The 15,937-nt window shown below is 38.3% G+C and overlaps 1 protein-coding gene across 6 annotated transcripts in view; it reads left to right on the plus strand.

Annotated features, from left to right (window-relative positions):
• fhod3b (formin homology 2 domain containing 3b) overlaps nucleotides 1–15,937 on the plus strand; it is a 189,262-nt gene that overhangs the window by 12,819 nt on the left and 160,506 nt on the right. For all 6 annotated transcript variants that reach the window (XM_055209661.2, XM_055209662.2, XM_055209664.2 and 3 more), the window contains exon 2: nucleotides 4,407–4,513. In XM_055209661.2, coding sequence (XP_055065636.2) covers nucleotides 4,407–4,513 — 107 coding nt within the window. The remainder of the gene's footprint in view (nucleotides 1–4,406; nucleotides 4,514–15,937) is intronic.

Raw genomic sequence — 15,937 nt, forward strand, 5'->3', positions numbered from 1 at the left:
CTCAAGCAGGATGGTGAACCATAAAGTTAGATTATCTTGAGCTTGTATGTCTGGATTTCTTATCAGCGTCAGATCTGGGCTCAAAATCTACTTAATCTACATAAACCCTAACCCTGAATAAAGCATCTCAGTTTTTTCATCTAGTTGCTTCTTTTATATCTTGCCACATTGAAAACATTGTCAAAGTTAAACTGTTTTAGCTCCGGTGGGCTTTCTTTGGACTGACAGGAGATTTAGCTACAGGAAGATCTCTGGAGTACAGATGATGGTTAGCGTTGCCTCTTGAGGCTAAGAGATGAGACTGTGTAGTCAGCGTTGCCATGGTTAACCACATGTCTGGTGTAAGTTCTCCAACATGACATGATGTTTGGGCACCACAGAGCTTCCTCAAATGAATAGAGTGGTCTTGAGATCAAAGCTATGGAGCCCTTAATGTTTTTAACAGCATCATTCCTCTCTTTTTACCTCTATCTGTCTTTTTCGTTCTCCACTTTTAATTTAACAACCGCTGTTCATAATGAGAAATTAGATGACAGAGTCCATTAATAAACCATTATTAGTCATGGCTTCATGTTATATGTTGTTGAATGACTTTCACTGTCACAACTTTCCAAATATCACACATGACAGTAATGTCTACACACCATCAGTGGGGCATACATTCATGGCCTGATGATTAGAGAGTTGGGGTTGTAACCAAAGGTTGCTGGTTTGATTCTCACAGCCACACCCTTTGCCCACTTTCTCCCGGGGGGCTGCAGTGATAGCTCTTAGCTGGCCACCGCTCCATGTGTGTGTGTGTTTGCGACTTGCAGTGCGTGTGTTTAATACTCACTGGAACGGGTTAAATGTTGAGTATGGGTTACCATACAGTAATAAGTTGACAATCACATTACTTTCATTTCATCATGTGCGTACAGTGACGCTTAAAAGGGATGGGTTAGAATAGTTGACTAGTCATTTAAAAATTAACTGGTTTATTACTGACATAATTTAACTTATACCACGGGCTGTTTAAATACTCGATTCTGATGGCTGGAAGTTGTGCAGTAAAATCGTTTAATGCACAGGTAGTTCCAGTCAGTTTGATAACAGTTCGAAATTAATCCGCTACTATAAACATTATAAACATAAACAAAATAGACTTGGAGAAGACAAAAAGCGGCACAAAGAATGAACACCGGCAGAGCTAGATAAGATCGAAGAGGACAAAGATGAGGTCAATACGAAAAAGACAACTTCATGGGCAGTTAACACTTTCAGTGACTTCTTGGGCCAAAGACAGAACAATTGTGATTTCGAGATCTACTCTGATTCTCTTTTATATTAAACATAACTGTAACGTAAGAAAATAACCGTCATTTTACCCGTCTGTAAAAAAATAACCCTAAACATCAGTTACAGCTTTAACTTGTTTTTAACTTGGCAAATAACTGTGGTATAAGTGGGATAATCCACGGCTAGCCATGCATTAAAGGATTTTAATGCACGACGTAGAGGCTTCGCGTCGGGTGGTTCTTTGCCTCTACATCGTGCATTAAAATCCTTTAATGCATGGCTAGCCGTGTATTATCCCTTACAAGTTTATCTGTTTTTATTCTTATATATGGAATATGGATGCATATTTGTATACTATCTGTATACTATTTGTAATATCTTTGTAGTGTACTTTAGCTTTGGGGACCGTTTACACAACGCCATTTTCAACGAAATACGGAAAAGCTTTTATTTGTTTTGGCCATTCATTCGTATGACTTGAAAATCCAAACTTTTGAAAACGGGTTTCAAAGTGCAAGTTTTGGAAAATAATACAGTTAATCACAGCGTCCAAGACTGCAAGTAGGTAAAAGCAGTAGGCAAGGCGAGTAGTATGTCCGAATTCATAGTATTCGAAAAACAGTAGGTGAAAGTACTCGGATTCGATGGACACTTTACTCTCGTGAACCCCCAGAAGAGGAGTTATCCAATGAAGAAGAAGCAGCAGTGACGTTTTATTCAAAAATGTCTAAAAGCGGTAATGCAGCTCTATTCAAATGCAAATACATATTAAACAGCTGTCCCTTGTGGTTAACTCTTTCCCCGCCAGCATTTTTCATGATTTTCACAAAATGCCTCCCAGAAAATGCTCTTCTTTAAATATATAAATATACAATATACTAAATGAAAGAGCAAACCCTCTGCTTTCAAACAAAAACTCTTTTTATCACCTCTCAAGTATGGGTAGGTTTCTTCAAAAACACCAAATTTTGAGCAAAAAGCTGAGAAAAATAGAATTTTTGTAAATGACTTTTGATAGAGATCAGATGCAGAGGGCAGAGCGATCCTCAAAACTTAGACGGACATAATGAACATGTGAATTTGTGAAAACAGTGATGTCATGCGCATGTATCACGTGTTCAGACATTTTGTGACATCAGCAACTACTGCGTAATTTAGCATTTTAGTTGTTTTTGCACATCGGTGTGAACTAGGAATGTATTTGTATTATACACAAAAAATGTGAAGGAAAAACGTTTTATTTTTTAGTACATTGTTGATGTGTTTACATACCCTTACACAGTTTTCTTTGCATGATAAAAACCTTTCTGAGAAGTCTTTAAGTATTTTCTCATTAAAGCACTGTTCATGCAATTAATTAATAATTCATGCAAATAATTTGTTACCCAAAAAATATGCAACATTTTTGTCAAATCAACATATGTTTTTATGTTACCTTAACTTAAAAAAAAAATAAGTTAAACAATTTCAACTTCATTTTATAAGTTATGCCAACTAATCTCAAGCCAAAACTTAAAATAGTAGGTTGAATTCCTTTGCAAATGTAAAAAATGAAGTTGTTAAAGAGTACTGTATATAGAGCTGTTTGATTCACCAAAGGGATATTTTTGAACATTGTGTGTCTGCTCCATCCCGAAGCAATTGAAAAGTTTTCTGTGTGCAGGAATGGCTGCCACACCTAGTGTGTTGTGGACTGGTCTATAAACCAAAGCAGATAAACACTCAAAGGTGTTTAGAGGTGGAGACGATATGTAATCCTGTTAGCACGCCACTTGCAATCTGCTCAGAAAATCAGTCTACTTTATCCAAACGCTGCTTTTAAATACTAGCATAAACAGACAATGGCTATATAGAAATGTTAAATTAGAAAGTATCATAAATTTTGGACTGGATTGATCGTGCACAATTGTTGGAGTTATTCATCAGAGTCAGGTTTGGGCAAGGTGCAGTGTGAGTCATGTAAAATGAAAGTGTTTTGCCCATGCCCTACTTTTTGCTTTTAAACTTGGGAATTAGATGAAATAAAAAGTCCAGTCTGCGTAAGCTTCTCTGGTAATTTAAGGTAAACCAATGGTTTCCAATACTGTGATCCTAGAGGTGGGAACTGAGACTTTCAACAAGACCCCATTGGTATTCCAGACATGCTGGCAAAAGTAAACTCCATATGGTACCCATGCATGAAGGATATTCATACCTGTCCCTCGGGCTGGATCTGGCTCGGTAAGTCAGGCAGGGGCTTAAGGTCTGATCTGGGACTGGGAGGGGGGTCTGGGTTTGGAACAAGGACTGTGCGTAATTCGCTTGTTTAAAGCAGCGGATAACCTTGCTCACTGCTTGATTGACAGATCACACTGCTGGTCCCCCGGGACGCCCTAAATCCCGTCACTGGGCTTTAATTGAGTGTCAACAAACAGGCAGGCCTCCAACAGAGCCGATCTCAGAGGACCGCAACAGATCTTCAGATGGTGTGGATGGGCGTTTCACCACACTTGTGTAAAGGGTGATAAATCTTCAGAGGAGGCGTGACCTTGCGTGATCTAGACTGCTTTTAAAGCCGTCCAAGTCGTGACAGCTAAGCTTATAAAATACTTGAAGTTCTTTCGATGCCCTGAGGCCGAACTTAATACGACATGTTTTTAAATAATATCCTGGTAAAACGTGCTCATTAACCGAGTCATTTGTCTTCCTTGCTGTTAGTGTTTTAACTCAAGATAGATTCATTAAACAACGTATGAGCTTTGGTGGCACCCAATGCTTTACATTTCAGTGTCAATAAGTTGATATCGAGATGAAATAGGCATCGCAACATGAAAGGACTGCTCGAGTGTGGTACGTCAGTGTTTATGAAGCCATGCAATGTTATGATCGCTGCGACTGAATTGAAGGATGAGGCGCATTCCTGTACGGCACATAGCGGACATGTCAAGGCTCAGCATGAGATCACCCTGATGTCACGCATATCAAACCATCATCAGCATCACTAAATATTTATGTGAATTTGAATTTACACCAAGATTTAATGTTCTTTTAACATAATTATATTCTTAAGACGATCTAAACAGATGGAATGTACTTTGGTTCTTGTTTTGATGGATATGTCTTGTCTTTTTTGTTTTGTCCTCTCTTAGCTCGATGATTGTGCCCTACAGCTGTCCCATAATGGCAGCTATCTGGACTTGGAATCCACCTTGGATGAGCAGAAAGACGAACTTGAAGGCTTTCAGCTGGATGGAGGGTAAGCATTTTATCTAAATAATAATTTACATGGTATTCTGCTGTCTAATGGGTCCAATTGATATTGTTGAAATCTTGGCGTCCTGGAACTAATTTGAGCAGTAGTTTTACAGGTTCATACTCTTAATGTGTTTAAACAATTGTCTCATTTGTCTCTCATTTGTCTCACTTGTATCTATTTCTCTTAAATTGCTAAATTGCTTGAAGGGATAGTTTACCAAAAAATTTAAATTCTGTCATTTATTCACCCTCGAGTTCAAAACCTGTATAAATATTTAGTTCTGCTGAATACATAGGAAGATATTTTGAAGAATTTTTGTAGCCAAGCAGATCTGGGGCACCACTGACTACCATAATTGGAAAAAATAATACTACATTGTAAAAATTGAAATTTTGTCAACTTAAATTTTTACCCTAAACTGATGGTGAATCAGGTGAAAAAACTTTTTAAAATTACTTCAATTGGTATAACCTAAAAATGTAAGCTTTTTCAAACTTAACTTTTTCCACTTAAAGGGGACATTTCACAAGACTTTTTTAAGATGTCAAATAAATCTTTGGTGTCCACAGAGTACATATGTGAAGTTTTAGCTGAAAATATCATATAGATAATTTATTATAGCATGTTAAAATTTTACTTTGTAGGTGTGTGCAAAAATGTGCCGTTTTGGGTGTGTCCCTTAAAGGGACAGTTCACTTTAAAATGAAAATTCCGTCATCATTTACTCGTCCTCATGTTGTTCTAAACCTGTATGAATTTCTTTTTTCTGATGAACACAAAATAAGATATTTTGAGAAATGATGGTAAACACACAGCAGATAGTGAACATAGACTTCAATAGTAGGAATAAAAAATATGATGGAATTGTGTGTGCTTACCATCATTTATCAAAACATTTTCTTAGTCATTTATCACAATACTTCCAAAATATTTTTTTCCAAAATATTATATTTTCTCAAAATATATTTTTTTGTGTTGATCAGAACAACCTGAGGATGAGTAAATGATGACAGAATTTTCATTTTAAAGTGAACTATCCCTTTAACATGGAAATGAGCTGATCTCTGTACTAAATGGCAGTGGTGTGATTGGAAAGTGCAGGTTAAGGGGCGATCTTATCCCCTTTTGACATCACCAGGGGAGCCAAATTTCAATGACTCTTTTTTCACATGCTTGTGGAGAATGGTTTACCAAAACTAAGTTACTGGGCTGATCTTTTACACATTTTCTAGGTTGATAAAAGCACTGGGGACCCAATTATAAGCACTTAAACATGGAAAAAAAACAGATTTTTATGGTATGTCCCCTTTAAAGTTGAAAAAAAATCTATTTTTAGCTTTTACCTATTAAAGGTAGGCTAACACATTTTGAAAAATGCTAACGGTAGCCGCCTAGCAATGAAATCCCGATCCCACCCTCAAGACCCTCAAAACACATGAACACGCACAGATCAGACGGTCACATCTCATGTCTCATTCACCAGTGAGAAAACTTTGCAGTGCAAAGCGAATAACACTTCCAAAATAACCAAACAACTGGTTTACATCAAAATTAGTTTAAAAACACGTTCAGTTGTGTAGACGTAGTAACTATATCGTTATGCTAATCCGTAAACGAACACAAATTTCATAAGCAACACAACGTTTCATCAAAGTAGAATATCTGAATCCATCTCAATACAAACATATCGCATACCCACCTTACCAAAATAAACAGTGCAACGACTCTTGCAGACCCTTTGCGTCCTGCAGCTGTTTGCATCTTGTGGTAAAGCAGTAAAGTTACCGATGTTCATTTTGGTTTTTGCTCTTGCTGATCCAGGCAGTTTTTGCTGTTGTTGTTATAAAAGATGTCTTTCGTTGTGTGCCTCCTGTGCAGGTTGTCAATTCAGCAGAAAAGTTTGCTGTTAAGGGACTCGCTTACGTATAAGGGACAAAAAAGGGAACGTCCGTTCGGACCGAAATCTATGATTTGTTGAACATTTTTTGGTCCTACGCCTTTCACAAATGACATAAATTTCTACAAATACATTTAAACAACTTAACACAGTGATTGCTATCAGGATGTGAGGAGACTTTTAACCAGCATAACCAAAATGTTTCAGGATCAAATCAGTTACTCTTCCTTTAAAGTGATTTTTTTAAGTTAATCCTACTTTTTACAGTGTATGATGTGAATGGTGCCCCAGATCTGTTTGGTTAAAATATCTTCACCATCTGTTTGGTTAAAATTTATACATTATATAAGTTTGAGGTTTGACAATTGGAGGGTGAGTAAATGATGACAGAATTTTCATTTTTTCAATGAACTACCTCTTTAAAAGAGATCTAAGACCAAACTAACACTAAAAAATGAAACTGAGCTATGAATAAGCATACCCCGAGCAATAACATTTCCAAAGTCACATCTTTTGGAAACATTTGCTGTTCTACACAGTTTAATTTAATCCCATTATGAGTAATTCAGATTGAAATGATAAAAAACAATTCGAGCTGAAAGACTACAGCAATCATTTCTCTTGGCCTCCATTCAATGACATTGAGCAATGTAGTTTTTCATCTGCTTTGTTATTGTCTGAACTAGAGAATGATTGGCTGAAGTTATTGGCTTGATTTTCAATAGCCTCTGGGTGACTGTCTTCATAATACCTATACTTTGTTATGCATTCACATCTTGCTACATCGGAGCCAAATCTTGCCACGTGCATTCATTTGGGAATCCATGAAACATTCCATCTGAAGCTATCAGAGAGACCTTAAAATCTTACAGCGCATGTCCTTTTATCTTGAGCACATACCAGAAACTGTCTCTTCATCAGTTAGCCCTTAAAATACCTGGCTGGCTGGTTGGTAGGGCCACAGATGATGTCAACTTCGGGTCATTACGAAACCTGGCAAAGTTCAGAGCTAATCGCTTCTGAAATTTCAAGAGTTGATGCTTTTGGTGAAACGTAATTGTGGTTTGAAACTCCTAGGATGCGATCTTAGTTCACAGTTATGGTATTAGCATTTACAGTACTCTAATCTCACCTTGTAGATATTCGATGCTGGCACAAAACCGTGTAAACACACAATAAACTCTTATTTTTCTTCAACTCACACCTACGTCAGACTGTCATGCACAGCTATCTTTGCTACCCGCCGAGTTGACGTAGCCTCCAGAAACAGCCAGATGCCAGAGCCTGAAGGCTAGCTTTTGGCATGTGAGGCCGTTGTTGGACAAGGCCACAGTCATTAAGAGATGTTTTGATGTAAGTAGAGATGCAGGTCTCTCACTTGCAGTCGAAGACTTGGTGAAGTTGATGGGCCGTTTTTTATCCTACTCAAACAGAAGTGCCAACTGGCATGCTGGTCCTTTCTTCGGGTATATGTGTATGGAGATTATCAAGACTGTGTGGTATTAGACCCATGCAGAGTGTCTCAGTGGGCTGTGGGGACTACATTACTGTTAATAACAGGGTAATTCAGCACAGTGGGCTTTTATGGCCTGGAAAGGCTGGAGTTCACAGCCCCCTACATTTACTGCTGTTGCGCTTTTATTGCTGGGTCTAAAAACGTTGGACAAAGTACGTGATTAAGCCGTACCCGCTTCACCTTTTTCTATATTTTGCGGTTTTCTATCTCACCTTATACGGCATGACCTACATTTTGTTGATTGTTAAAAGCACAAGAATATAATTTGCTTGAGATTCCTTTGTTGTTGCCTTATTGCTGCTACTGTATCTCTTGACTGTTTGCATTATACGTCTGGAATGAATTATCAGGCTCTTCCTAATTCCCAGAGTATTCTGTTTTTCCCCTCTTTTTTGGCTTCAAGTTGATTTAAAAATGAGATGCATTGTTCTTCGCACTGATAATGTGGGTGACACATATTGCAAAAATTTTCCCTATTGTCAAGATGATGCAGACATCTCATTTATATTGTGATAATACAATAAGGATTTATATTATTTTATTCAACATATTTTGTATAATATATTTGAGCAACATACTACATTTTTATTTTAAATAACATTCAAAATGTTATTTTGTGTATTTGGTATAATACAATGTGTTTGTGTGGTTTATGGTTAAAAAACACATAATTTTCCACACACCGTACATTTTTGTATCTCCAGATTTCACTCTCTTCTTGAAATGCACGGGTTTGAAAAGCTCTGTGTCCTCGATTGGCCAGCTAATCTGTACACCTCTGACGTCAGCCGGAAATGTGACGCTCCTTACCATGTTTGAAAGATTTGGTTGCTTACAGGAGTGAACTTATAGGCTGCGTGTCCAAGCGGGAGGAATTATAATAATGTCGGTCTTGTCTACATCACCAATCCCAGGACGTAAACTGTTGCTTACAATGTGTTTGTTGTAGTCCAAGAAAAAGATTTACTTGGGAGGCAATCATTTATTTTAGGGTTTGTACCTTTTGCATATTGTTAACATGAACTAATACACACCTACATACCAAAGGAAATTTAAAAACGTGAATCGGACAATAGGTGCTCTTTAAAAAATTTCCTAGTGACCTATGAAAAATCTACTTAAAGGAACAGTATGTAGGATTGTGGCCAAAATTGGTATTGAAATCACAAAACTTGTGGCTAAAACTGGTACTGCAATCAAACAACTGGTGGCCAATATGATATGATATGGTCGCTTTTGCGACTGTTATAAAGGAAGCGGGCAGCAGCATTTTGGACAAGTTGAAGACGGGTAATTTGTGCTTTGGAGATACCGCTATAGAGTGAGTTGCAGTAGTCCAGACGAGAGGTGATAAAAGCATGCACGGCCATTTGATATAAATTTCTTACATACGGTTCCTTTAAACAGTAATTTTGTCCTACTCAAAACCATGACTGAATTCGGGGGATTGAGTCCAGGCTGTGAATTTTAATGAAGGACAGAGCTGCTGTTAAAAGTATAGACGATTTTCATCTTTTATCCATCTAATTGCCATCAAACCCTATGCAGAATTCATATATAAATGGGACAAAGTCTGTGAAAACAAAGCTAAGCCAATTTGTTTGTAATTTATACATTTATCCTATATAATGTAAAGAACATTCTGTAAAAATATAATCTTGATATCTTTAAAATTGGCCAAGACCATGTGAAGTCAACGATTAAAATCAAACTTTGATGCTCCTATAATCTTATAATTAGATTATGAGGCTTTAGCCTGAATTTTAAGACAGGGTCACATACAGTACTGTGCAAAAGTCTTAGGCCACCATGCCACAATTAGACTTGTTGTTTTTGCAATGTTATAGTGATCATATATAATTGTTTCTCAATCTTTTTAATAGAATACTATCAGAAAATACATGAAATGTGTATATAGTCATATTTTAGGGTAAACTCTCCTTCCACTTGAACATTAGCAGGAAACTGCAGGATCTCTTAAACCTAAATAAAATTAAATCCTAATTTCTCATTTGAAAGCAATTTGTCTTTTTTCCTTAATTCTGCTCAAAAACGCTCAAGATGTGTTTAGTTCCAAGAGAGGTCACACTAAACACAGACGATGCCTAAAGAAGACATTTAGTCCTGAAAAAAAAATTTTTGTAAATATTTCCCGTTTGTTTTCTTAATAAAATAGATTGAAAAATAAATATGGATGGACATTAAAACTTCTAAAACAACAAGTCTGGTGGTGGTGGCCTAATGCTGCGTTTACACCAGCCACAGTAGAGGCATCAAACGCGGGTGATTTCAATGTTAAGTCGATGTGAAGACGCGTGGACGCGAATTGCGTGAATTGAGTGCCTGGCACGGTACGCGCGAATGGTGCTTTTTGTGCATTTTGCGTTTCACACGAATTTGCGGCTGACGCCTGAGTTGAAATATTTGAACTTTGGAGGAATTTCGCGCCGCATTAACCAATCAGGAGCCTGCTTGCTGCTGTGGCGGCAGCCCCGCTCGGAGTCACTCATTCAACATGAAGGAACGCTGGATATTGTCCGTGAGCAGTCACCTGGAGCTATACGACACAAGTTCTTATTTCTACAGATGAGACAAGAATAAAAAGGACCTCGCTTGGAAGAGTGTCAGTGAGGACTTTGTGCACCTTGGTAAGTTGTAAATACACATTTCACTTTTGAGTCACGTGACGTTTATCGACCCGCGCCATTTATTTCCCCCCTATAGTAGGGTGACCAAACACAAACTGGTAAGTCTCTCGATAAATGCACAATCAACATCAGCCATCTTGCAAACAGACAACCGCATAGAACTTGCCCCTCCCAGAAGAAGTGGATTTTGCCTCTGACGCGCGTCAAATGCTTGCTTTTTCCGCACGTCTACTTCGCTCTAGACGCGCGAATGCATTCAAACTATTCAAGCGGCAAACTAGGCGCGGTAGATGCGATTTTGACGCCTCAAACGTGGTTGGTGTAAACGCAGCATAAGACTTTTGCACAGTACTGTATATAGTGGGACTTCCTTTATTTCTGGTTTAAAAATAAGTCCCCAACTAGGGTCACCCCAGTGAATCTATGCCATTTATACCACTGCTAAAAACAATAGCTAGTCTTCTCTTCAATAGTTTGCTAAGTTAATCTTGTTTTAAAGATGCTTTTAATTATTTTACTGGAAATCAAGACAAAAACGTGTCTTCCTTAGAAAACAAACTGATGCTTGCATCCATGATTTAGTTTGAAAATATGAGGATCACCTTGTATTCCAGCGGGGCAATGGATACAGATTACAAGTTGCATTCCACAGGTGCCTTGCTCATATGTAGTCACTTTGGCCTCATTTTGTAAGTTGGATATCTCCATATCATAGTGGCTTAACCACCCTAATCATTACCACACCACCTCACACGGCAAAAGCTTTCCCAGTCTGACACAGAGCCCCCTCTCAAATTCACCATGTTGTCAGTCCTGGCAAACCATCATTAATATTCTTTTAATCTTTAAGGTTACACTGTAAAAAAAATTGCTGTAATTTTTCAGCTGGTTGCCAGTAACTTACTGTAGACGATAAAGTCTGAAAATGTTTCATGTTCATTTAACTTTGAACAAAATGTTGCCAGTAAATAACATAAATGTAAAATCTACAGTAAGTTACTGGCAGCTAGTTGCCAGTAATAACCAGTAATACTGTAATTTTTCCAGAATTTTTTTACTGTGTATGCATAAACTCTTAAATATAAAGGGTATTTATGATGCATAGAAGAAACATTTTTGGCATCTAAAAAACCTTTCTGTTTTACAAAAGATTATTTAGAATAGAAATGGTTCTTTGAGGAATAAAAAATGGTTCTTCTGTGAAAAAACCTTTTAAGCACTTGTATTTGTAGCTAATTGTAGAAAATAATGTGTTATTGTAGACGATAATATACTTTCTGTATATATGAACATCTCTCATTTTCTTTATCTGTCTTGGTTCCTCTGTCCTCTTATATTTTTTTGTACTTTTTTCCTGGCTGATGGGCCAGAGGAGCTGTCGTCGGGTTCGGTTAGCCTCTGGCCCTGGAGAGACGCCTAGTTCCTTTAATGGGAACGTTTCAAATATTTGTGCGGATTACATGGATAGAAGGGTAGGAGGCTGCTCAGCTGGACCGCTGGATTTTTTCCTTTTTGCTGAAGTAAATGGCAGTCAGAGGAACTGTTGACGAAAGTGTGGAAACACTGAGTTGGTGTGCGACTGTGTTTCTGTGCACTTTGTCTTTGGAGACCCTTATGAGAAAATGCACAGGTGTCTTTGCTCTGCATACATACACTTACACTATAAGTGAATCAAATGTAAAAGTATGTTTTTGAATGCACAGTATGTGTTTGCTTGTTTGCAGGGACGATACAGACTACATCGTATGCTCTGTTTTCCATAAATTTGAAATATTGTCAAACATTGTCATCTATTGTCAAGATAAATAATAGTAAGTTGAAATGACACTGGCCAAAATATTTAAGGAAGCAAAGATTTTTTTTACAGTGTAGGTTTGTAATGCTTTATTCAGACGCGTTCCTCCTCAACCAGGCTTGCCATCCATGTTGGTTTTGTGTACATTCTCGCTCTAATGCAGTCAGCCAGGGCACACCAGGGCATATATGCATCATTTAGACCAAACAGCCCATGAGTTAGTGTTGTAAATCTTGACTTGTTGAGTTACAGAGCGTTCAGCAAAATCCAAACAGTTTGGCTGATGGTTTCGTCGAATTCTTTCACTGTATTTCGAAGTGTTACGTGATTTAGCGGGTGTAGCGCATGATAAATACAGCCACATCTACGTCCAACATGAAACTTCTCTTTCTAGTTTATTTGCAGAGTCATCACTGTTCCAGGACTCCCTGTTGTCTGCCATTAATTACAGTATAGGAAATGGTTGGTTTTGAACATGGTCCAAGTATGCAGGGCACATGTCTCAGGTCCTCTCTGTGCTCAATTCTCACTCCCTCCTTTCCAATTGTTCGCTACCCGGGCATCTTTATGGGACTTCACAGTGTGATATTTCTTGAAAAGGCTGGAAGTGAGCAGTCAACTAAAGTTGTAGTGAGTGTGCCTGGCAGGACTCCAGACCCAAGAGGGGCTGCATGGGGCCAGGATCAGGCCAGAAAGGGTTTATGGGGCATTTGGGAGTAAATAAAGAAAAGCCTGCTCATCTCAGGGGAGTGAAGCTGCTTCAAACCTCCGTTCTCTCCCTGTAGACATTGTATTTGTTATGATGGTGTGCCAGGTTTGTTTGGGAGCTGTGGTTCATCTAGTGTAGGTTGTACAGTGATGATTAACTCATAGAGGTTAAGATTGTTTATTCATTCACCAGAGCTGTTTGTGCCGTGCATCTGTTTTTCTGAGAGACTTTAGTTTTGGTGATTTTTCATTTCAACCAAAAAAGAAAAATCTGTCGTAATTTTTCAACCTCATGTTGTTCAAAACCTATACAGTATGGTGTTATTTTGTTGTAGAAAAGAAGAATTTTTACATTTAGCAGACGCTTTAAAGGGGACATGTCATGAAAATCTCACTTTTTCCATGTTTAAGTGCTATAATTGGGTTCACAGTGCTTCTATCAACCTAGAAAATGTGAAAAAAACAACAACCCAGTAACTTAGTTTTGGTAAACCATTCTTTAGCTCCCCTTGTGATGTCAGAAGGGGATCATCTTATAATAATATTACCCCTTAATCTGCACTATCCAACCATTTAGTGCAGAGATCAGCTCATTTGCATTTTAAAGGACACCCAAAACCAGCACATTTTTGCTCTTACCTCAAAGTGGCAATTTTAACATGCTATAATGAATTATCTATATGGTATTTTGAGCTACAACTTCACATATGTACTCAGGGGACACATTTGACATTTTAGTGTATGTGAAATGCAAATCCAAATCGATTTACAGTGCGTTACAAGGCATACATTTGTTATCAGTATACAGTATGTGGGTTCGAATCCATGACCTTTTGCACTGCTAATGCATTGCTCTACCACTTAGCTATAGAGGAGAACAAAGGAATTTTTTGGAAATCTCTCATGCAGTATACTACTGTATAATGAAGTGACGTGTCAAGCTTGAAAGAAGCACTATATAAGTGTCATAAAAGTGGTCGAAAATAGTTCCCTATCTAGGGAACTCCACGCTGCGTCAGAGAGCTGACACTTTGGGAACGCCTACAGTGTGACGGCGTCTGAGTATGTTTATCAAATTCGACCAATGGTTGGGCGTGATGTCATAAAAAGGACGAAAAGGAACGCCCACTTTATCTGGCATATGCCGATGCGGGTGTACGGGCACGCCGTAAGTATGGCAAAAGAGACGCAGCGTCTCTTTCTCCTCTCAGAGAACAGAGGTTACATAAGTAACCCGGGACATTTTTTAAATGGGTGGTTCTATGCTATTTCAAGCATTCTGACTTATTAACACAGTTATAGAGTTGTTTTCTCATGCTAAACGTAGGCAGTAAGTGTCAAAAAAGCAGTTGGGCGTGTTACGTTTCTGTGCCGAATGCACTTCGCCAGGGTTCGTACAAGTTTCGGAAAGTTTTTCCGATTACGGGTCCAGCTGACGTTTTTTGGGGTTTCTATACGTATCACTTATTTTTATGGGCACTTCCCCCGGAAACCCCGCCCACCCATCAATCAGCGGGAGACGCTAGAACTTACAAACATCACATCACGCAACAGCTTTGTTTAATTTCAAAATTCAACAATGGCACGAAAGAAGAAATGTGTTTTTGGATGTAAGGAGAAGAGAGTCAGCCTTATATAAACAATGGATAAGTTTATTATCTGGGGTAGCAGCGGAGTTTTGCGTGTGTGTTTGATGCGCTGGATTTCATTGAAAAGTCCCAACCAGGTCATGAGTTGCATGCGGTAAGACAGACTTCTGTCTTATGTTGTGAATATGCGCGTGCATATTATATAAATGACAGGAACATGTAGTGAATCATAAGTTAAACAGTGTTGTATAGTGTTGTATGACTAGGGATGCTCCTCCCGCGGTAGTAACTCCTCCTCCTTCATTTTTTCATACGTTATCGGAAAGATTCGGTAAAGCTAATCTTTCTTTTATAAATCTGATTAAACTAAAAACTCTTTGGAGATATAAAGGATGTAATACTACTCTATAGGTACTCCAGATTAACATCAGAAATGCAGAAACAGCGTTTGTTATGTGAGCTTTAACATAAAACTCACTTAATTTTATTAGATATATCATTTAAACATTCAGAAAAATAATTAATAATATGCAGTTTTGTTTTGCAAGTAAATATTTTTTTATATTTATAATAGAAATACTTGAAGTGGCTAATTTGTCTTGGATAGGCCAATGAAACTGTCTATCTCTGGCTGGTGTTATGTAGGTGATGCTGAAAACAATTTCTCCTTTCTGCCCCAAACAGATCTCAGTTTACAGGGGCTATTCTGTTTCACAAAGCTGGGCACGTTAGTCTGAGTAAGTCAAATCATTGGCGCTTGAGCTGTGGAAAAAACTGAGTCATGAAGCTGAAGACCTTCTCTCCAGCAGAGATGCATTCTGGGAGATGGTGTAGACAGGGATGCAGAATGATACACTATGTCATCTGTGCCGTGTGTGATAGACCGTCCACAGACGTGCAGTCTCTTGGCAATCGCCCACATGCAGAAATTCTCACAGTTTCTAGCCAAGACATTAAGCCAAGACATACAGCTACATTCAGATTCAGTCGAAGTTCTCTTGCTTCGGTCTCTGTATAGCTCAAATAACACGCATTGCCTCTGAGTATTCTCATGCATATACTTAGGCTTGGTTTTTTAATTTGATAATGGGTATGTAAGGTGCTGTAGTGAAGGGTAAGGTCATGGTTGGTAGCTGGGCTAATGTTACTAGCGGGCGAAAGGGCAAGTTCATTCTGAAATAGATCCAGTTACTCATTAGCTTCAGTGACAGAGGCATTAGGTTGCTTTTTGTCGTCCCGTTGTTTTAGGAATGTCATGCTGCATGTGTCTC

Source organism: Misgurnus anguillicaudatus, chromosome 10 (genome assembly GCF_027580225.2).
Source record: "Misgurnus anguillicaudatus chromosome 10, ASM2758022v2, whole genome shotgun sequence".
Lineage (NCBI taxonomy): Eukaryota > Metazoa > Chordata > Actinopteri > Cypriniformes > Cobitidae > Misgurnus > Misgurnus anguillicaudatus.